The following is a 22,242-nucleotide window of genomic DNA, read 5'->3' as shown; positions in this document are numbered from 1 at the left end:
CATGGTGGTAGTGTTTTTGCAAGTCATGGTAACCCAATACCATATTTGTTAAAATACTATATTTGTTACTACAATAATGGAATAGAGAGAGACTGCGCAGCACTTCTCTCTCTCTCTCTCTCTCTCTCTGTGTGTGTGTGAGAGAGAGAGAGAGAGAGAGAGAGAGAGAGAGAGGATGTTTATGCCGCTTTGAATCTTTGCTAATGTTAATGCGCATGTCTCATGGTTTATGAACGCGCCACTCAGATGGATGGATGAACTTCTGTCACCATTAATAACGGTAGATTCGTATTTCATTCATGTTGTAATGGTTTCCTCTCGTTTTGATGTCATATTCGTGATAAAAGCATGAGCTAGATATGCTAACAGGCTAGCTAGGATATTCCAGTTCCGTCAGATATTTACCTGCATGTCCTGCCTTTTATTGCCCTCAGAACGCGATTTAATGATTATTTTATTTTATCATTGAATGCCTTTAATGTCACTTTTTCTGTAATAGTCTAAACGCGACTATGTGTCACTGACATCCGATGGAAACCTCATTATTTGCATGACAACTTTCAATATGGACAAATTAGGTTTTATGTGCGAAGGCAGTTCGATAATAACATATTTGACCAAACATGAAATTGAAATAAATAAGTCATTATGAATATTTATTTTTAGTTGTATATATATTCACTATTATAACAGTATTATTTAGACTATATAACATTATAGCCTTATAATTATTAAAATATTGAATTAGCTTTTATTTTTATATTTTATTGTTGTACTTTAATTAAATTTTTTTTTTAAATCTAATATGTATATTGTACATTTTACTTCAAATACCAAAAACGTAACAATGGATATATTTAATTCCTTCATTTATGTAAAAATTTATGTATTTACTCTTCACATTTTGTTCTATTTATTTTTATTAAATTTTTTAATATAAAAAAATTCAGGATAAAATATTTCATGCTTATATTTTTCTATTTATCATCATATTTGGTTATATTTATGATTTTATTAGAAATTATTTTATTTTATTTGTTACTTTATTATTTTCAGAATGAAATGTTTATTTTTCAATATTTCATACGTATGTATTTCCTCCATAATGTCTTATAATATAATAGTTTTTGGGCAGCAGAACAAATGGCCATGATGAGGATGGTGGTGCTTTTGCTTTCTGTGATGATGGTCAATGTGATCCTGATGGATGCTAAGGTGGAAAGCACTGCAGAATTTGATCCATATAAAGTTCTTGGAGTCACCAGAAGCGCAAGCCAAGCAGAAATCAAGAAAGTGTATAAACGCCTGGCCAAAGAATGGTGAGAGTGCTATTTTTTTCTTGCAGATTGTAATATTTGTATTATATTAATTTTATGTCTAAATGAGAATGCTACACCATGGTCATATTTCATCTCTACTGTCAGGCATCCTGATAAAAACAAAAATCCTGAAGCTGAAGACATGTTCATCAAGATTACAAAGTCTTATGAGGTACTGCAGCTAATAAAGACTAAACAGATCACATGTAGTCAGAAGTAACACTGATGTTAACTTCATGTTACTCCATAGATCTTAACAAACGAGGAGAAGAGAGCCAGCTATGATCGTTATGGACAAACAGATAACACTCACCCCTATGGACGCCACCATGGTTTCCGCCACTTTCATGACAACTTTTACTTTGACGAGTCTTTCTTTCACTTTCCCTTCAACAATAAGGGTGGCCGGGATTTTGCTGACAGCAAGTACACATTGCACTTCAATCAGTATATCAATGAAGTTGTGCCTGACAGCTTCAAGAGGCCTTACTTGATCAAGATCACCTCAGACTGGTGCTTCAGCTGCATCCATATCGAGCCAGTCTGGAAAGAAACAGTGCAGGAATTGGAGACTCTAGGTTGGACAGTTCATATTTTCACATCACTGTTAGTGATTTGATCACTTCCTCCAGATAAGTTGTTGTTTTTCTTATCTCTAGGGATTGGAATTGGTGTGGTTGATGTTGGTTACGAGCGGCGTTTAGCAAATCATTTGGGAGCACATCAGACTCCTTCGTTTCTTGGTGTCGTCAATGGAAAAGTGGCTTTCTTCCATTACGCTGTTGTAAAAGGCCACCTGATGCAGTTTTTAGAAGATTTGCTGCCACAGAGACTAGTTGAAAAGGTTAGTGAACATCGTCATGTACTCCTAATGTCTGTATTTATTTCTTCTTCTAGATTCTCGTTCATTGATGTCTGTAGGTTACAGACAAGAACAACCAAGAGTTTCTGAAGAGTTGGCATGAGTTGAACAAGCCACATGTTCTCCTGTTTGACCAAGTGCCTTTGGTCCCTTTGCTTTATAAGGTAGAGTTTGGTTAGTAACCTCCAGATCTTCCAGTGTTCACCCTATACACCAATGATTGATTGTTTGCTTGTTTCTAATAGCTTACAGCATTTGCCTATAAGGACTATGTGCAGTTTGGATATGTGGATCAAGGTCTTTCTGAGACCGCTGACCTGTTAAGAAAATTCAACATAAACACTTATGCACCAACCATGCTTGTCTTCAAAGAGGACATTGAGAAGCCTGCAGATATTATACAGGTAAACCTGTTCCCTTGACTACGGTAGGCCACATTGTTTGGATAGTGTTGTTGTTGCTGGCAAAAATAGAACAGTTAATGTCTGACCTGTTCAGACTGTTCAAAGTTTTGCAATTTAGTTTATTTATTTATTTTTTATTAATTTTGTATCCATTTATTATTTACGTCATTGTTAATTTTGTGATAAGGTGTGCTGGATACTTGTCTTAGAACTGGTGTGTCACACTCAGTTCCTGAAGGGCTGCAGAGTTTAGTGCCAACACTACTCCAACACACATACCATTCAGTTTTAAAATAAACCTGAAGTACTCGATTAGCTGGATCAGGTGCATTTAATTAGGGTTGAACCTAAACTCTGCAGGGCTATTTCGCTCCAGAAACTGAGTTTGACAAATCTTAAGCCCGAGACACACTGCATGATTTTTGGCTATCCCAGACAAAAGATTGGCATCATGACACAATCGTGGCGATTTCTGTGATCGTGGCTCATAATCAGTGGTCCTATGTCATACAGTGAGAGAGGTTCAAAGATGGCCGTTGTCACAGTCTTACGACCAAAGATAGCCTATGATAATGATAATTCAGCATGTTCATCGCACAATGTGTTTGCAGTTATGACCCACTTTTACTGACCATCCAGTAAAAATGCGACATGGCACTAAAACATAAAAATGCTTACCTCAATCTCTTATTTCTTCCACTTTTGTCGCTCCCACTTTTTTCCAGCACACATAAAAACTACAACTGTCAAAGTGTGATTCATTATGCTCTTTTTGTTTACCACTAGCACATGCTAAGGACATTCTTCTATGCCTACGATTCAATAGGTGTCATCATCGTACAGTCTACGTGCATGTCGTACCCATAGACTGTATAAAGTAAAAGTTGTGACATTTGCCAAGTATGGTAACACATACTCGGAATTGGTGCTCTGCATTTAACCCATCCAAGTGCACACACACAGTGAGAAGTGAACACACACCTGGAGCAGTGGGCAGCTATATCCAGTGCCCGGGGAGCAACTGGGGGTTCAGTGCCTTGCTCAAGGGCACTTTAGCCATGGGTATTGAGGGTGGAAGAAAGCGATGTTCATTAACTCCCTCCCACCTACAACTCCTGCCACCACAGAGACTCGAACCAGCGGCCTTCTTAAAAACATGGACATAGTGTCCGTGACGTCACCCATAGGCTTCCGAAGAGCGTTTTCAAAGCTCAGAGAGAGAGCGGGAGGTTGCTGCTTGGTCATACCAAAGTTTATTAGATCCATGTCGCACAGTGTGACCAACAATGATCTTATAGGATTGCTAAAATCATGCAGTGTGTAGAAGGCTTAAATCCTGAGACACACTGCACGATTTTAGCAATCCTATAAGATATGTCACACTGTGCAACATGGATTTTATAAACTTGGCTATGACATGTGTGTAGACTGTACAATGAAGACACACCAATTGACTATCTACAGAAGAATAAAACATCATTAGCATGTGCTAGTGGTAAACAAAAAGGACATGATAAATCACACTTTAGTAGTTGTATTTTTTATGTCTGCTAAAAAAAGTGAAAGCGGCGAAAAAGGAAGGGGTTAAGAGCTTGAGGCTAGCCCCATTTCTTATTGATTTCATGTGGCATTTTTATTGGTTTGTCAGTAAACGTGGATCATACCAGCAAACACACTGTGCGATGATAATTCTGAATGGTAGCCTATCTTTGGTCGCAAGACCGTGACAACGGCCGTCTTTGAACCTCTCTCACTGTATGACATAATGGCACTGATTAGGAGCCACAATCACAGAAATCGCCACAATTGTTTCACAATGTCGTCTGGGACAGCCAAAATCGTGCAGCTTGTTTAGGGCTTAAGTCTTGAAACAACAACAACAACCAATCAGATTGGGGCTTCAGCAACATCTTTTTTTGTTTGAGATGTTTGAGAAGTTATAAATATGTTTACCTTTTGACTTTCAATTAAACATTTGCATCCCTTAGGCTAAAGGGATGAAGAAGCAGATAATAGATGAATTCATCTCCAACAACAAGTTCCTTCTGGCCCCTCGTCTGGTGAACCAGAAGCTATTTGATGAGCTTTGCCCTGTCAAACAGTTCCATCGTCGCAGGAAGTAAGATGGATTTGTAAAAATCAGTGGAGTTAATCTAATTCTACATGTTAACAAGTCTTTTCCAATAGTCTGCGATGACTCTTCCACAGATATTGCGTTCTACTCATCACTGGTGAGGAAGAGTCCTTCACCACAGGAAATGAAGCCTTCCTCTCGCTAGCCTCCGCCAACACTAATGATGTGCTGCGATTTGCTTACGTCTACCAGCGACATCAGCAGCCCCTATGTGATGTTCTCTTGAAGAACAAAGACAGCACACCACCACAGGTAGATGTCATCTTCTCCATGCATTTTTGTTTCGAAAAGTAAATACTTGAGCATTTTAGAGGTTGAAAGATATGTTATTTTGAACGATTGTTAGACCTTATTAGTTTCTTTTTGCATCAATTATTGAATTATTTAGGTTCAGGTCTTTGTTTAATCATTATTTGGAATTTTTGTTATTTAAAGTGCTACATTTTGGCTCCATTTGTATTTATATTTAATTTGAATTGATTTCATTTGAGATAATAACAATACAATAAGTAATTTTTGTTCATTAAGTAAAAACGTTTTAGTAATAAAGAACAATTTTACATTGAACACTAAATTTTACATTTACAAAGAACACTTGTAACAAATTAAAAACTCCATAATCATCGGGAAGAAGGAGGCGGGAACCGGCGGACAATCAAATAAAGACTTTAATAACAAAATAAACACAAAACAGCACAACAGCCCCTCGCCGACGACTGTCGCGCACAAATAAAAAGCAAACACAAACTAAAACCCAGGCCTGGTCCTCTCTCGTCCTTCACTGTCGTCGCTCCAGTTTTATATCCTTCCATCTCCTCCGTGGGACTCGAGACCGGTGGGTCGAACAGGTGTTCGTCATCTCCAATCCAATCACTCCACCGGCCTCGCTCTGTTCCCACGTCTCTCGGCCCCGCCCCACTCGTCACATACCCCCCCCCCCCCCACCAGGGGGGACCGCTCACGGGGACCTGCGGGAACCTGGGGGTAGGAGAGACGAGGCGAGAGAAAAGGAGATGGAAGGAGGAGCGACAGAGACGAAAGAGGGGAGAGAGGAGGAAAAAAAAATAAAAAATTCCGGTTCCCAGACGCACTGCTGCTCGGCCCTCCACCAGCTGGGTGATCTCCTCCGCGGTGCCTGCCATTGGCACTGGACAGCCCTCGTCGGACGGCACGACACTCCTCCGCCGCCCGGTGGAAGGTGACGGCTCCTCCGGTTTTGGACAGCCGGCAGGAGTCCCCCGTTCCCTGCTCCTCCGGATTCCTTCAAGGAGGCAGCAGGCTCCGGCCCCCTGGCGAACGGCGCCGACTCCTCCGCTCCCTCACGGACGGCAGCCGCCCCTCCATATCACGGGCGGCCGGCAGCGAGCTCGCCCGTCCCCGGCAACTCACTCCAGCCCACCGCCTCGAGCGTCCATGGCGGTACACCTCCTCGCCTGTTCGATGGCACAGCGGATTCACCACAGCAGCGAGGGATCTTCAGCAGCGCGTCCCTCCTTCTCCCGGGTTTTGGCACCACTGTAACAAATTAAACCTTCATAATCATCGGGAAGAAGGAGGCGGGAACCGGTGGACAATCAAATGATATTTAATAATGACAAAAGAAATACAAAACAGCGCGTCAGCCCCTCACGGACGACTGACGCGCACAAATAAAAAGCAAACAAACTAAAAGCCAGGCCCTCTCTCGTCCTTCAGTGTCGTCTCTCCAGTTTTATATCCTTCCATCTCCTCCGTGGGACTCGAGACCGGTGGGTCGAAACAGGTGTCGCTCATCTCCAATCACTCCACCGGCCTCGCTCTGTTCCCACATCTCTCGGCCCCGCCCCACTTGTCACAACACTATTTTACATTGAATTTTTACATTCAGTATACATTTAGTCTAGAAGTTTTCATGGATGATAAAATTACAAATTGGTTATTGGCCTGTTTTCCCATTTAAGTTATCAAAATTGGCTAAATCCACTATTGGTGGACCTCTAGTGTGTAACCCAATGAAACTTTTGTGTTTATTGAGCAGGTGGTGATTCTGGAGAGGCGTAACGGAGCTGGGAAGATTCTATATAAGCCAGTTTCGGGAGGATGGAACGGCAGTAAGGAAGACAAACACAAGCTTCTGGAGGAACTCGAAAGACTGCAGAAGGATCCCTCCATCCTCAACAATGATGCCTTTCTCCCAGAGCTCAATAATGAGTTCACCTCGGTGAGTCTCTCAGGGTTTGCGTTTCATGGAACGTCTTTAATTGGGAAATTAGCAGTGACCTTGTCCTATATGCATGTTTCAGTAGAGATCTAGATTATGTCCAAATTTACTGGAACTTAATTTTGCACATCCGTTTGTTTTCAGATGTTTTTAATAAGATGGATTTACACTGCATATGACTACTTGTCTGAAATTATCGATGATCTTCTTCACAATAACTGGTAGGTGAATAAAATGCTGACTGTCCCTAAGCTCTGCCCTTCTTTTTTACTATTGCTAATTCAGGTAATACGCTTTAAATAATGAAATATGTGACTCTGGAGCAAAAAAACAGTCTTATGTTGCACATTAAGTAAAGATCACGTCCTACCATAAATGTATCAAAAATAAATCAAAACTTAAAATATATTAAAACTTAAGTTTTGATTAGTAATATGCATTGCCAAGGACTTCACTTGGACAACTTTAAATACTTTCTCAATATTTAGAATGTTTTTTTTTTTCAGATTTTCAAATAGTTCAAAAAATTGAGCCTTACAGTATGACTGGATTTGTGGTCAGTAGTCACATATCTCTTAGTGGTGGAAAGCAACAGTTGTTAAGGTGGGAATAGGTCAGCAATATTTTTGATATTTACTGTTCTAAGTTATTTTCATTCATTTTGCAGGCGTGAGATGATGCCCCTACTGTCTTTGATATTCTCTGCACTCTTTATTTTATTTGGCACTGTAGTTATTCAGGCTTTCAGGTAAGATTTATTGCATTCATAATTCTGATATGTTACATAGGGAATGCAGAGGCATTGAACATTGCTGTTTCTAATTTCAGTGACTCAAGTGAGGAAAAACAGCCCAAAGCAAAAGCAAAAGAGGCATCCAAGGCAGAGGATGGTTCGCCGAACACCTCCAGCACATCCAGGTTCTTTCGTATATTAAGTTTGGATAAACCCAATAAATAAATTCCACAGAACGTCATCTATTTCAATGATGCACAATGTATCAGTGCCATTGCATTTATTGGATATTAGTGAGTTTGAAACAATACTGGATATTTATTTATGCATGCTCATTTCTCTTCTTTTTATGTTGAGATTATTTATAATAAATATATAAAAAAATTATATTACATTTGGAATTTTAATAATATCAGTTATTTGTTATCAGCTATAAAAATAGCATAAAACAATTATTTTATATTGATGCAACCCTAATTTAAAATACTATTAAATGCTCTCATTTAAACTTTTTTTTTTTTTTTACCCCAGCAGTCGCCCACCAAAGAAAAGCTTTGTGGAGGTGACAGAGTTAACCGACATTACATACACTAGTAACCTGGTGAAGCTGAGGCCGGGTCATATTAACGTAGTTCTGGTACTTACTGATCCCACAAAGAACATCCTGCTCAGCAAGTTTGCCAAGGAAGTTTATTCGTTCACTGGGTGAGCCCTCATTGCATGCTGTACCTTGAAGTCAAAATGCCTTAAAATATATATACTATGTATCCTCTTCCTCATAGGAGTTTCACCCTACACTTCTCCTTCCTAAATGTGGATAAACACAGTGAATGGATGGCGGCCGTGTTGGAATACGCCCAGGACGCCATGCAAATCGACACAGATGAGGACGAAGTGGGCAGCCGCAAAGTAGACTACACAGGCTATGTTCTAGCCCTCAATGGCCATAAGAAATACCTGTGTCTTTTCAAGCCAGTCTACACAGGTGAAGACTTGGATAGTAAGCCGGAAGAGGAAGGAGGAGGATCCCGGTCCAGGAAGGGCATGACACGCTCTCGATCCACAACTCTTCAGATCCACCACAAACTGGATCGACTCGGACTCTGGATGGAGCGACTGATGGAAGGGACGCTGCCACGGTACTATGTCCCAGCCTGGCCTGGTCTGGACAAGATCACTGTCAACAAATAAAGCCTCATGGAAGCTAATAACCCAGCTGCATTAGAAGCATCCGATGGCTTGAAGCTGCTCAGAACCAGACGCTCTATGTAAGACTCTGCAGAAGGGACTTTGGCTTAGCATTGTTGAGGAAAGGAAAACTGTTTGGAGCACTTGAATCGCCACTGATGTTGACCTCTTGGAAATCTTTACTTTAGCTGCTCTAATGGAGGGCTTTACAGTCAGTTAAGATTTTTTTGCGATTTATTTCAAAAGGATGTTGGTTGAGAGGCAAAATATTCATACAGCTAGCCTAGCTTTCGATTTGAAACATTTCTGCTCCATGAATAACACTGCAACATGCTGCTAGTTGAAAAACAGCTTACATAATGTAGCGTAACAAAACATGATCACTGTAGACTTTTAGTCCTAACTGTTTACTCATGACAATGCTGTGAAATTTTACGCTTTACAATTACAATGAGACACTTGCATAATTTTAATTGAACACCCTTGATCTACAAAGTGCAATATTTTATGCTAACAATTTACAATAGGCTTCAGTGTGTTAACTTTAGTGAATTAATTGAAATAATGCACAATGCTTTCGCAGAATTGATTAATTATGCATAACGTCCATCTCTATAGTAAATATACTAAAACATTTAACTCATTTCAATGATGCTAAATGATGCTAAATGCATTTAACTAATGTTAATGAACTGTTACCACATTTTAATGTTTTACTTGGAATCCCCCCCCCAAAAAAAAATTAAATAATATAAAACTAAAATCAAATACTTGGGCAACTTTGAGACCTTTAAGAAAAGTTTGTTATAAAAATATAAAAAATAATAAAATAAAAAAATATATAAAAATCTGCCATTTGGAAACATGCACCATTAGTAATTTTTTTTAATAATTTGAACAAACACAAAACTTTTTTCCCCTTCTAAATAATAGTGAAAATATGGATGCTAGATATATTAAGTTCATTTAAACTTAAAAAAAAATAAATAAATAATGTAGCTTTATCAATTTCATCAATTCATTTTTTTTTCAGTGCAAATTTCTTAGCATCTTCCAACTGGCGCAACTTTACAGCAATACCCATAGAACATGTACTGTGCTTCAGTCCCAAGGTGTAAATAGTTACATAACATTAAATGTATGTGTAAAAATATAATATGGATTTGTGTCTCTAAAATATAAGAAAGATTCCAGATGTTCTTAGCAGATTGACTTAGCAGGGTGAAACAGCTCTTTATTGACCTGAACAAGTCACATTCAGTTATATAGTGCAGCTATAAAACGAGCAGGTAAAGCTTTAAAGAATGACAAAGAGATCCAGAAACCTTTATAGTTTCAAGTTGTGTTTAGATTAAAAATGTGTTGTGGCATGCAAAGCATACTCTCAACAGTACAAAACTGAAGAAATAATACATACTTGATCTGAAGTATTTTGTACTATGCATTTCATGTTTGCTGTAGATAAGGGTTTGTCTCCTTTATGTTGTGATGTTTCATTTGTTAGCAGGATTTAGTGGTTAATGCATTTGATTACCTATTGCATATGCACAGAAAGGTGTGGGTGAGTTAAATCCACTCCTATATGAAGTCTTCCATTACTGACATATTTTGAGCGATGAATTATATTACTTTATTCATATGGTGTTCAATGAACATTCATTATACTTTATAATTGATGATGCAGTATTGGTGCCATTGTACTATATTAGCATTTTATTTGTGTTTTGCAATGCACTGGTAAATATCTTAAATTTAAGATAGCATTAAATCATGCCAAATTTTCATGGCTTATTAACTCTGTATGACTAAATGTATTTATGTCTGTGGTGTAAAATATGAACTCTGCATAATGTTATGTAATTGTTTTATTTATTAATCGGTTGAAAAATTATATTATCAAATAAACATCAAAAGTTTTATTTTCATCTCTGCTATCATTTTGTGATTTCTTTTTTCTTTCCGAGAATTGTCTGTCCATACGCAATATGAATTTTCTTTACTGTGTTCATAAATTGACAGTATGACACTGTTTTGCTAATCAAAATAAAGGTATTCGTTTCTGAAAATAATATTTATACCGATTTTGTGCAGAAATCATGGATATATCACTGCGCAATTACTTGAGACGTCCCACAAATGCATTCAATAATATTTGACTTTTGGAAGGACACACATCATCTCAAAAAGGAGGTTAGCCCCAGTCAATGCAGTGTTTCCTGTGGAAAATATAATGTAAATAATACAAATATAAATAATACAAATATAATATAAATAGTTTTATAGGTAATACAGTACCTGTGGTGTCATAAGGTGGAGAAACCTCAACTAAATCACAACCCACAAGATTAAGACCTCGACAACCTCGAATGATTTCCAGACCCTAAAAGAAAAAATTCAAAATACGCTATTCTTTACACAAAAGAGTGTCGATTGAGAGCCATGTCTCTATATTTCAGTGTGCTTTTAACCAACCCCTAAGGTTAATATTAAACTTTCACGCGCAAAGTCTAAGGGCTGCTCTTGGCTGTATCTTTGATCTGTAAATTATAGTACAATATGCCAGATTAATACTGTGTCCATTTTCCAAATCACTTGTTCTATATATTGGTTTCATAGTGTGCAGCTAATTTTATGTCTATTGGAATTATGATTAACACAAAGTGATTTAAAAGACCTTTATTCGTTGGTTTAAGGGTGCAGGGAGTTTAATCTCAACTCGAGGAGCAGGTTTAAGAGGAATCTCTGAGTGACAGGTAAAGCATACCTGAATGGGTGTGAGGCCAGCTATCTCAGGTGTTCCTGTGCCGGGAGCGAAAGCAGGGTCCAGACTGTCTATGTCAAAGCTGAGATAGACCGGCCCGGTTCCCATCTGTGAGCGAACCTCCTCCATGAGTGGGACAAGAGATTTGTGCCAGCACTCCACAGCTTCCACTACACGGAAACCCTGGAGAGACCAAAATGATTACAAATAAATAAATAAATCAAATAAAAGTGAAAAATTGAGAGTAGAGATATACAGTGTTTTTATTTACATGCATATATGCCAAATACAAATATTATGAAATGCATATATCACATTTTTGAATATATGTCGAATATATCCATCCATCCATCCATCTTCTTCCGCTTATATTGCATTTCTATTACATTTTTATTTAAGTGTATAATATGGCTATAATATAACAGACAGAGACAGACAGACAGGATAATGTACTTCCAATAGTTTGTTAACACATTTGAGGGATAATGTATAATTACACTACTTTTCAATGCATGAATAACGTCGGAGACATGTAATAGTGAAAATGTTTTAAAATCGAACCTGATTATCTTAGAATGCATTAGAGTGTAAAAAGCAATCATTTCAGCAACAGGACGAAGACTTCAACATTATTGGCGTATGCCTATTAATACTGAAGATCTCCGATAACTTGAAAGATAATTGAGGCAAAAGATGTCTGCTGGTGCGATTGAATGATTGATATGAGAAATGTTGAAGAACTCAAATATAGCATCAATATAGAGTGGTGGAACTGTGACGTCACTTTGTAAGCCAATGAATATTACACGACACATTACATTGTAATATATATGAATTATCTATTTAGAGCATGATTATTGGTAAAAGCATCATGATACCTGTGCTCGGCTCCACTCATAATTATCTGGAGAATAACCCGAGCCTCTGAGCCCGATCTGGACGACCCTCTTGCAGTCTAGGAGCCCCTCATCCACACAGCGTCTGAAAGGGGTCCCGTGACCAATTTTCTCACCCAGAATCATGTCACTAGTGTCGGCATGGGCATCCACATGTATTAGGCCCACTGGACCATGCCTGAACAGCAGAGATAGCAGTCATTTAGACTAAATTTGAGTGTGTATTATAAAACTAGGAGGGGGATCTCTCTTGTTTTCACCAACCTCTCAGCAACGGCTTGTAGAATTGGGTATGCAATTGTATGATCACCTCCTGGGAGTCAAAGACAAGTGGAGAAGTAACATATTAAAAGTAGACTCAAATCTGATCCAAGTATTCCTGCATGTTGAAAAGGTTTTCTCACCCATTGTAAGTGGGATGCAGCCAGTGGCCACAATGTCACGATAAGCCTCTCGTATTTTTTTGCAGGTGTCCTTCAGGTCAAAGAGGTTGACATTAATGTCACCGATATCTGCCACCCTTAGTGATTCGTATGGGGCCGCTCTTGTCCAGCCACTGTACAATCTGATCATAGCGGATTCTGCCCTGATGTGCCTCGGACCAAATCTGTATCAAGAGCAAGGGACTCAACTCATTTTTGTTCATGAACATTTTAACCACACACACACATATATATATATATATATATATATATATATCTATATAGTGTATGTATTATTATAAGCATGTCATTGTTATAAATGAAAAAAAATACAAAAATTACAATTCTTTATTACATTTCATTATATTTTTATATTTTTAAAGTATATTAAATGTTATACAATTACATTTTAAAAAATCATTATATATACATATAGTAGGTTTTACTAATATATATTTAAATATATATCAAATACATACATAAATAGTATGTTTTATTATAATCAAATATCTAAATCCAGATTTTACAACTGAATTACAATCCTTTATTATATTTCATTAATATTTAATAATCTTTTGTATTTTTTATGATTTTATACATAGCACTATATATGTTATAGCAGGGGTGAGTCAACTGTACAGTTCAGCACCAAACCTGATTAAACACGACTGAACCAACTAATTAGGATCTGAAGGAGCACTTGATAATTACAGACAGCTGTGTTTGGCACCCCTGTGCTACTTTAATACACATAGCAAATACAATATCTGTGTTTACATTAAATATTATACAATTATACAATGCCAAACTGTCGCAGACATTTCTGCGGCACTCGTGACTGTGTGTGATACAATGTGCATGCTCAGTATTACCTTGCACCGGGACGGTTGGATGTTCCGGTGTCAATCGGAACCCCGACGAACGCCGCGTCCAGTCCGTCCGCTGTTTTCTGAAACGGTAATTTGCACATAGTCGCGATTCCGCTGACCCTCGCCACAAACTCTGCGCTCGGTGGGACATTGAAGCCTGTCCCGGACATTCGGCGCGTGCAAGACACATTGATCTGATCCCCGTTAAAGTTTCGCTGTTTTACGACTCTCTGAGAAGCAAACGCTTTAAACATGTGAGATCCACCAAAGACTGCTCGAGTCTTACTAACGATTTTGATCGAAGAAAGCATGATCCACTTAGCGTGAAACCAACCCCTGCAGAAGAAATCAACCGAGCTTAGAGGTCCGATTTAACGGAAAGGTTTCGCAAATGTGTAAACGCAAAGTTTTCTCTGTCGCTTTTAGTTCAGGCGATTCAAAATGAACTTTTGCCCCTGGCGCTATGAGGGGCTGGACTCGGTGTTGTTTTTCACAATCAGACTCCCCACTGCTCCTACTAAGAACCGGTATATAGCATGCATACTACATTATGAATTACATTTTAATGAACGATACTGAATATTTTTTATGTCCAAGTCCAACCAATAACGGTTATGCAAAAATTATTTTTAAATAATTTTATTTCTGCATTTTGAAACAACAAAAAACGTTAAAACAAAAGTTTACAAGAACTGAATGTGCATTATAATTATAATTAACAACTACAATAATAATAATTATTATTATTATTACTATTATTAAATACAAACTGATGTTATTTATGCAGATTTGTTGACAAAATCTGTCAAAAACAGGACATATTTCAAAAGGAAAAAAATATTTTTAAATTAATATTTTAACAATCATGTTTTTCTCTAATGTGAGCAATAAATTACATTTCTCTTTCTCTCTCTCTTTATAGCTTATATATTGTCGTATGCATTTCTGCTAAGAGGACTGGTGCACTATATCCATTTCTCTTGGGCAATGCAATTTATTCCAAAGTAATGCGAATATCACAATGATAATACACTGCAGTGTAAATGTTAACGTGTAATTACTTGTCAAACTGTTTTATTGCCACATGCAAATAAACACATTATTTCCATACTATTGACATTTTTTATTGTTTTTGCCATTTATCTCCTTTCCAGGCCATGTACCATAAAGTCAACGTGCATTCAAAATTCACCCTGTTTACTTTTAATGCACATGCACGATGACAGTTCATCTAAACAAGTTATTCCAAAGATTGTAAAAGCAAATTCATCCAAATATAATCACTTGCTCAACCTCTAAAGTGACATCACAAGTCCCAATTCCTTTTTTAACCCCTCCTACCAACTCTGCTCCAGTGACACATTTCATGATGCAATCAGTTACCAAAAGTTCAACTCAAATTTGTATTGAATATCCTGTCAGAAAACCACCAACTCTATAGTTTATACTGCATTCATTTGCCTACTTTTTAAAGCAATATTCAGTATACTGTCATATACTGTGGATATTAATGCATTACATTATGCGTGAATTTGTACCTGGTTTAAGCAGTTATTCTAAAGAGTCATCAACAGCATAAAGTTTTCCTAATGTATAGTGAAAAGTGCAAATGCATAAACTGCCATCATTTCAAAATATGCCAGTGATGGACTTTAAAATTAAAGTGCTTCTACAATCTACAAAAAGTGACTTGTACTGAGCTGTGCTTGCTTCTCTAGTAAACACTCACTCACACACTAAGGCTCAGTGTAGTGCACTAGCAGCGATTTCCACTGCTCTTGTCCGTACATGAGGAAGCTGACTGCGGCGCGGAGGTCCTCCAGGTCTATGTTGGCGAGGAAGCATCTCTGGAGTTCAGCTTCCACGGAGCTCCCGCCGGACCCTCGACCCTTCAGCAGCACCACAGCAGACTGACACAGCAGCCAGTCCTTCAGCTCATCCATTCTGGCCCGATCCAAGCTGGCCAACACACGCTTGCCCCACAGGCTGATGTGAAGCATGTTAGCGGCCACACGAGCACTGGGGCGCTGCAAACCATCAGGGACATTAGGAAATCAATCAGTCAATCAACTGCTTTATCTTCTTAGTTTTTATATTCAAGAGTTTCTCTATGGGTAAACCAGAGCCTGACAGATTTTAAACATGATATTAATATTACAACAATAAAGCATGCATTATTACTACTATAAATAATGATCTGAATGAAGATGAAATCTGTCAAAATGTATTGCTTAAAATTAATACTAAAGAGCATTAAGTGTTCCTGAAATGTGACTACTTAAAATATAATTTTACAAGTTATATTTTTTATGACCCAAATATAAATCATCAAAAAAACATTTTTTAACTTAATTGTGTATATATATATATAAACATTACTATTTTTAATGTTTTTAAAAGAAGTTTCTTCTGCTCATCAAGCCTGCATTTATTTGATCAAAAATAAAGAAAAAAATGTAATATTGTGATATATTATTACAATTTAAAATAATTGTTTTTAAATTTATTAAACTTTAAATTATCATTTATTTCTGTGATGCAAAGCTGAATTTTTAGGATCATTATCACATTATCCTTTAGAAATCATTCTAATATGATGATTCATGATTAAAGTTGGAAACAGTTCTGCTGCTTAATATTTTTTCAGAACATGTGATACTTTTTTAGGATACTTTGATGAATAAAAAAAGAAAAGAAAAAAAGAAGCTATGTTTTTAAAATATAAATATTTTGTAATAACAATATACACTACTGGTCAGTAATTTGGGGTCAGTAATTTTTTTTCTTTCTTCTTTTTAAATAAAATCAATACTTTTATTCAGCAAGGATGTGTTAAATTGATAAAAAGTGATAGTAAAGAAAATATATTATTAGAATATATATTATTAGAATTTTTTTTTTTAATAAATGCAGTTCTTTTTAACCTTTTATTCATCAAATATATTAGACAGCAGAACTGTTTCCAACACTCATAATAAATCAGAATATTAGAATGATTTCTAAATGATCATGTGATAGACTGGATGTTACATGTGACACTGAAGGCTGGAGTAATGATGCTGAAAATTCAGCTTTGCATCACAGGAATAAATTATTTTTTTTAAGTATATTCAAATAGAAAACTATTATTTTAAGTTGTAATAATATTTCACAATATTACTTTTTTCTTATTAATGTTAATGTTTTTAATGTTTTTTCTGTATTTTGGATCAAATAAATGCAGGCTTGATGAGGAGAAGAAACTTCTTTCAAAAACATTAAAAATAGTAATGTTTCCAAACTTTTGGTCTGTACTGTATATATATATATATATATATATATATATATATATAATAAGAATTGCCTTTGCCAGTATATAAGGTAGTGTTTCTTGGTAAATATTATACCTTGCGAGTGTTTCTGCGTAGCAGTAGCTTCACTACTAGCTGTACATCATCAGGTGCAGAAGCAGGAAGTGGAGGAAGCTGTTGTTCCTCATAAGTGCGAGTGTCCAGACCCTCTGAGCTGTAGAAGGGGTTCGGCTGACCGAAGAGCTCATAGGCGATGGCCCCTACAGCCCAGGCGTCTGCTTTACAGTAATCTATCATCACCCCTGGACCTGGAACTGCTGTGGCCACCTAGAGGACAAAGGCATCATAAATACATTTCATTTGATACAATTTTTAAATAAATTTAAAAAAATCAGTAATAATCAGATAAATGCCTTGCAAGAGACATTATTGCTTTCACCTTTTCCTTATATATTTTAAAATTTGAACTTTACAATTATAAATGGAAATATAACATTTAACTTAAAATGCTTAAAACAATTTTTTACAGGTCAAGCAGAAATCTGAATTACTGGCCTGAAAAGGCAAGCAGAACAAATCCTTATTGTTGAGCCCTGACACGTTGAGTGTTATTTCAGACGTTTCTCACCTCGGGCGCCATCAGACAAGCGTTACCCCCTCTGTTAACCCAGCAGCTGTTGAAGGGCAGCTTGAGTCCCAAATCCTCTGCCAGACAACAGCCGAAGTCAGTGATCACCAGTCGGGGACACCCGGCTTTGAAATAAAAACATATTACAGCAATGTTACAATTAATGTGATTAAGGGTGCTTTCACACTAGCACTTTTGGTGCACACCCGAGTTCGATTGATGTCAGAGTTCGGTTCGTTTGGATGATGTGAACGCTGTCTTCTGTACTCGGATGCGCACCCGCAAACCGTACCCGAGTCCACTTAAAAACGGTGGTCTGGGGTACGCTTCATGTGAACTCTGGTACGGTTCGCTGCTTATGTGAACGCAATCGTACCAATCGCGGAAGTTAACCGCATTTAATGACAAATTATTTGATGAAAATGTGTGTTTGTGTGTGTGTTTCACTCACTTTCCTGATGAGCATGACTGACGCGCTGCAAGCAGTGAGCTGTACATCTCATTTATGTTCGCCTTCAACGTTCTTTAGAGCATTTTCAGTAAATTCGTAAGACAGACGCAAGTGGCGTTATGTTCCGAAGCTTTATAAACAAAACGAAAACGTTCAAAAACGTAATACATAAAAGTGCAGAGAGTAATGTTATGCATTTGCCGCCTTCTCCCGCGCTGTCGTTACCAAGCAACGGGGTAAACAGCTGCTGGCTTGATGATGCAAGCGAACCGCGGTTCGGACTCAAATATTATAATATGAACACAGTCCAGCGGGGGCAGGGGGAGGGGGGAGCAACCGAACTCGGGTTCGGACCAGGCGAGTGAACCGAGTGTGAAAACACCCTAAAGAATTTACTTGGCAAAATGCTGCAAGTCTACATTAGCATGAAATGCTGTCTGCCCTGTCTAATGACTCTTACCGCTGTAAAACTCCAGGAGCACATTGTCTGATTTGAGGTCTCTGTGAGCGATGCCTTCTTTGCAGAGATGATCCACCCCTTCCAGCAGCTGCAGCAGCATGAGAGACGCCTGCATCCGGTTCGGCACGCACACCCCCAGGTACTGCCGCAGGCTGCATGTGTAACTACAGCACAGACATCAATCAGGACTTTACAGATTCAACGACTGACCACAAGCAGCATCCAACAGAAAATTAGTCTAAAGGCCTGTTTTTTGTTTTGCATGTAAACAAACAGATTTAACATATTACAAATTTAACGGTAACTAATACATAAACATTATTATATAACACATTCTTATAAAATATATTATTATATGCATTATAGTAATATAATATTATTTATTATTACTTATTTTTTATTTTCATAATAAATAAACAGTACTAAATAAAGATACTAATAATTATTATTCTATTTAAATTATCATTTTTTAAATTTTTATTTAATTTAGTTTTTATAACAAATACACCAAATATACTTACTATTAATAAATGTAACAATAATTATCATTATTATTTATTTGTATGATAAATTCTTTTTTATTTTTGATATTTGTTTATAACAAATACATTTTATAATAAATAAATATAATAAGAATTATCATTAATTATTTGTATTTATATTGTATTTATTTTTTTATTAACTACTTTTATAACAATACAGATAGGAAAAACCATATATTGTAATTATTTATTATGATAATGAATTTGTTATAAAGTAATAAAATAATATGAAATAATATTTTGGTAATATATATATATATATATATATATATAATGTGTATATCTATGTATTTGTTTTTAACAGGGTTCTATCATGTTTCCTCACTTCTTCATGACCAGGAACAGTGTGCGATTGCTGCCCAAACCCAGTGGATTGAGTCGGGCAGGCAGGACATCGGGGTACTCCTCTTGAGCTCCAGGCAGCAGCGGGACCTCAGCAGTGAAGGCCCGGTACACTGTGACCACGTTGGGATGAGCGCTCAGTCTTTTAGGCACCATTCCAAAGTGGCTGTAAAAATAGCAAAGCCATTGGCAATGATTCAGTCTATTTTAAGGCCATGCTGTACTGCTAAAGACTACATATGGACTCACCCATCCAAAGCAAACTCTCCTTGCTCTTTTGTTAAAGCCTGTGGACATGCAGGAACCAACTCCATAGACATAGAGCGAAGGATGGCATCACTTGATGAACCAGCCTATTGAATAGTATCAGATGTTCATTAGAAAAAACTGTTGAGGGATTCTGGAATGCTGTATTTTATATGCATTTTACACAAAATCCAAAATAATTAATTTTATTCCATAATAGAATGCTAAAATACTCTAAATCCTCACCCCAATGTTCCACATCATTTTCATAGCTAAAGGAAAGCTGGGTGTAGCTGAGAATCGAAGTGGTCCTGCTTTCTTATTGTCATGATCCGTTTCTTTCTGGTTGAGTTCCACCAGTGAACACTTCCCCCTCTCTACAGGGGGTGCGAACGGAGCCACTGCCTCATACACCGCTGCATTGCAACCCTTCCCGATCTGTTTCCCAATTACATAGTCCTCCAACTTGTACCCCAATGTAGAAGACTTCAGAGGCGTCTGGAACTTCTTCTTTCTGAATACGGCCTACACCGAAAAAACATGTAAATAAGCCTGTAAATAAACAATTTTTCTGGAATTTATTTAAATGAAAATGAATAAAGAAGTTTACATTATGGATACAACTGTTATGTTGTAATTTGCATATATTTATAATACTCTTTGCATATCATTTGCATGTGTGCTTGTGCAAAACTGACTAGGGCTAATAAACTTTAGAAGAAAGTAGTAACCTGATGTGATAGATAATGTAAAATAATGACATGCAAAACATAAATTATTGTTACTGTTCAGTATTTTGTAACCAGACTTGTTTTCTTAATTATGTTTCAATTACATTTTTATGAATTACTGTAAATGTAATATCGCAATGTTACATGCAATAAGTGTTTTATGCAACAAGGAGTAAATAATGCAACATTGCAATAATATTATATTAATATAACAAGTGTAATATTATGTGTTAAAGTATAATAATATATGCATTACTAGTCAAAGTTTACAAAAGGCCTGTATTTATTTTGTAAAAAAATACAGTAAATAATGTAAATATGTAAAATATTATTACAATAAATGTTTTCTATTTAATACATTTTAAAATGTAATTTACTATTGTGATGGCCAAGCCATATACATTTAATTGACTTAATTATTTTATATTTGTTGGTTTATGCAGTTACGTTAATTACCAAAGCGAATAAATTTGTATGCCTTCTCTCTTCATGACCATGTCACCGTTTGAGCTACAGGAACGCTCAATTATTATGCAATATCATTATTATTATTAGATATACAAATGTCGTCATTGTTGATGATGTTTTTCACCTGTATCTCCTGACACAGAGCAGCGCTGGTCCTGTCCTCCTCCAGCTGCTGTTCAATCAGCCCCAAACCCACCCCAAAAGCCAGGAAAACAGCTCTGTTTCTGGGAGCACCACCTCCAAGCCCTCTCCTGAAAGCCCCGGACTGGAGCTGGGAGGCCAGCCCGCTGAGAGACCGGCGGAAGAAGCGGAACCGAACGCGCAGGAAGGTCTGCGGCTGGACGGTGCGGGTCGAGCGGGACACACGCAGCCTCTCACCGCGGAGCTTCGCTGCCACACGGCCGGCTGGTTTAAAGAGCCCCAGCTGGAGAAGCGACCTTCCCAGCTCCAACCCCCGACTGAGAGCATGTTTCACTGACATTTTGAGCCGAGTAATGAACTAATTTTCACGATAAGAGAAATTAACCGGGCCTGTTTACCGACACAACCTCTCCCTACATTATTTACTCAAGGACAGTGTTTATGTAACGCTCATTGGTCCACGAGATGTCACTTTTTGTTGTTGACTTTCAAAATAAAGGTCAGAAACGTATTTCACAATAAAAGTACATTAATATTAGTATCAATAAAGAGTCCTAAGGGGTGAGTCAGTTATTAACCACACAGCAGCACAACAGGATATGGACTTTGTTTATCAGTTTATATTTATGTATTTTTAATTGGAAAATAATACATTTACATCTATTCATTTTACATTTACATTTATTCATTTAGCAGACGCTTTTATCCAAAGCGATTTACAAATGAGGACAGTGGAAGCAATCAAAAACAACAAAAAGAGCAATGATATATAAGTGCTATAATCTGTACTGTACACCTGGTTTGTAACACGACATATAGCTTTATTTTTATTACAGTCGAATTGCCAACAGGGTTTTTTTTCTTTTCTCAGGTCATCAGGGCCAAATGAACAAATGAAGGAGCTCTCTCCACTGTCATCAGTTTGTAAGATTCATCAGATTTGGACATATAAACGTATGAGCCAAACTGTAAGACAGATGACATGACCAGTCTGTTAAGTGACAGTATCAAAGGAAGCTGAAACATGATTAGTGCATTAGGCTGCTTACGTTCTTTTGCCATTGTTTTCAAGTATAGGTCTCTGCGGAACAAAAAGGGGGCGTTTCCCCATTTAGGGGTGTTTTCATACAGGAAATAGGCGTTTTTAACAATCCA

The 22,242-nt window shown here is 37.2% G+C and overlaps 3 protein-coding genes across 7 annotated transcripts; 1 reads left to right on the top strand and 2 right to left on the bottom strand.

The window, feature by feature from the left end:
• Positions 1-44: 44 nt before the first annotated feature.
• On the top strand, positions 45-10,765 carry dnajc16 (DnaJ (Hsp40) homolog, subfamily C, member 16). Of its 5 annotated transcripts, XR_009425903.1 has the most exons (16): positions 45-280; positions 1,125-1,319; positions 1,425-1,491; positions 1,570-1,897; positions 1,979-2,163; positions 2,241-2,345; positions 2,427-2,585; positions 4,574-4,704; positions 4,794-4,971; positions 6,737-6,919; positions 7,064-7,140; positions 7,587-7,667; positions 7,748-7,837; positions 8,184-8,357; positions 8,435-8,920; positions 9,874-10,765. XR_009425903.1 is itself a non-coding variant. In XM_059528318.1 (15 exons), the coding sequence occupies exons 2-15, from the start codon at positions 1,144-1,146 to the stop codon at positions 8,841-8,843; spliced, it is 2,343 nt and encodes a 780-aa protein (XP_059384301.1). In that variant the 5' UTR covers positions 45-280; positions 1,139-1,143; the 3' UTR covers positions 8,844-9,043. The 5 variants fall into 5 exon arrangements, 4 of the variants coding, with proteins under 4 accessions (XP_059384301.1, XP_059384302.1, XP_059384303.1 ...); XM_059528318.1 differs by lacking the exon at positions 9,874-10,765 and having other exon boundaries at positions 1,139-1,319; positions 8,435-9,043; XM_059528319.1 differs by lacking the exon at positions 9,874-10,765 and having other exon boundaries at positions 1,136-1,319; positions 8,435-9,043.
• Positions 10,059-14,245, bottom strand: agmat (agmatine ureohydrolase (agmatinase)). The gene is made up of 7 exons (XM_059528322.1): positions 13,792-14,245; positions 12,902-13,104; positions 12,762-12,810; positions 12,480-12,675; positions 11,605-11,784; positions 11,136-11,220; positions 10,059-11,056 (listed from the first exon to the last, which is right to left on the bottom strand). The coding sequence occupies exons 1-7, from the start codon at positions 14,097-14,099 to the stop codon at positions 10,983-10,985; spliced, it is 1,095 nt and encodes a 364-aa protein (XP_059384305.1). The 5' UTR covers positions 14,100-14,245; the 3' UTR covers positions 10,059-10,982.
• A 651-nt stretch (positions 14,246-14,896) lies between these two features.
• On the bottom strand, positions 14,897-21,543 carry LOC132118470 (serine/threonine-protein kinase PINK1, mitochondrial-like). Its single transcript, XM_059528321.1, has 8 exons — positions 21,071-21,543; positions 19,994-20,272; positions 19,751-19,854; positions 19,485-19,667; positions 18,618-18,781; positions 17,707-17,831; positions 17,175-17,405; positions 14,897-15,815 (listed from the first exon to the last, which is right to left on the bottom strand). Exons 1-8 carry the CDS (start codon positions 21,425-21,427, stop codon positions 15,525-15,527), a joined length of 1,734 nt encoding a protein of 577 aa, XP_059384304.1. The 5' UTR covers positions 21,428-21,543; the 3' UTR covers positions 14,897-15,524.
• Positions 21,544-22,242: the final 699 nt, after the last annotated feature.

This window comes from Carassius carassius, chromosome 37 (assembly GCF_963082965.1).
Source record: "Carassius carassius chromosome 37, fCarCar2.1, whole genome shotgun sequence".
Classification (NCBI taxonomy): domain Eukaryota; kingdom Metazoa; phylum Chordata; class Actinopteri; order Cypriniformes; family Cyprinidae; genus Carassius; species Carassius carassius.
This window is presented reverse-complemented; position numbering and strand designations above follow the sequence as displayed.

What these genes read in the sequence shown, in the direction of transcription:
- dnajc16 (XM_059528318.1), top strand. Translation starts at nt 1,144, where the DNA reads ATGGCCATGATGAGGATGGTGGTGCTTTTGCTTTCTGTGATGATGGTC. An exon ending in GCAGGAATTGGAGACTCTAG is followed by an intron (nt 1,898 to 1,978) that starts GTTGGACAGTTC and finishes TCTTATCTCTAG; the next exon opens with GGATTGGAATTGGTGTGGTT. An exon ending in AACACCTCCAGCACATCCAG is followed by an intron (nt 7,838 to 8,183) that starts GTTCTTTCGTAT and finishes TTTTTACCCCAG; the next exon opens with CAGTCGCCCACCAAAGAAAA.
- agmat (XM_059528322.1), bottom strand. Translation starts at nt 14,099, where the DNA reads ATGCTTTCTTCGATCAAAATCGTTAGTAAGACTCGAGCAGTCTTTGGT. An exon ending in ATGAGTGGAGCCGAGCACAG is followed by an intron (nt 11,785 to 12,479) that starts GTATCATGATGC and finishes TGGTCTCTCCAG; the next exon opens with GGTTTCCGTGTAGTGGAAGC. An exon ending in CTGGCCTCACACCCATTCAG is followed by an intron (nt 11,221 to 11,604) that starts GTATGCTTTACC and finishes TTTTTCTTTTAG; the next exon opens with GGTCTGGAAATCATTCGAGG.
- LOC132118470 (XM_059528321.1), bottom strand. Translation starts at nt 21,427, where the DNA reads ATGTCAGTGAAACATGCTCTCAGTCGGGGGTTGGAGCTGGGAAGGTCG. An exon ending in CTGTTCCTGGTCATGAAGAA is followed by an intron (nt 18,782 to 19,484) that starts GTGAGGAAACAT and finishes TCTGTGCTGTAG; the next exon opens with TTACACATGCAGCCTGCGGC. An exon ending in CTTGTCTGATGGCGCCCGAG is followed by an intron (nt 17,406 to 17,706) that starts GTGAGAAACGTC and finishes TTTGTCCTCTAG; the next exon opens with GTGGCCACAGCAGTTCCAGG.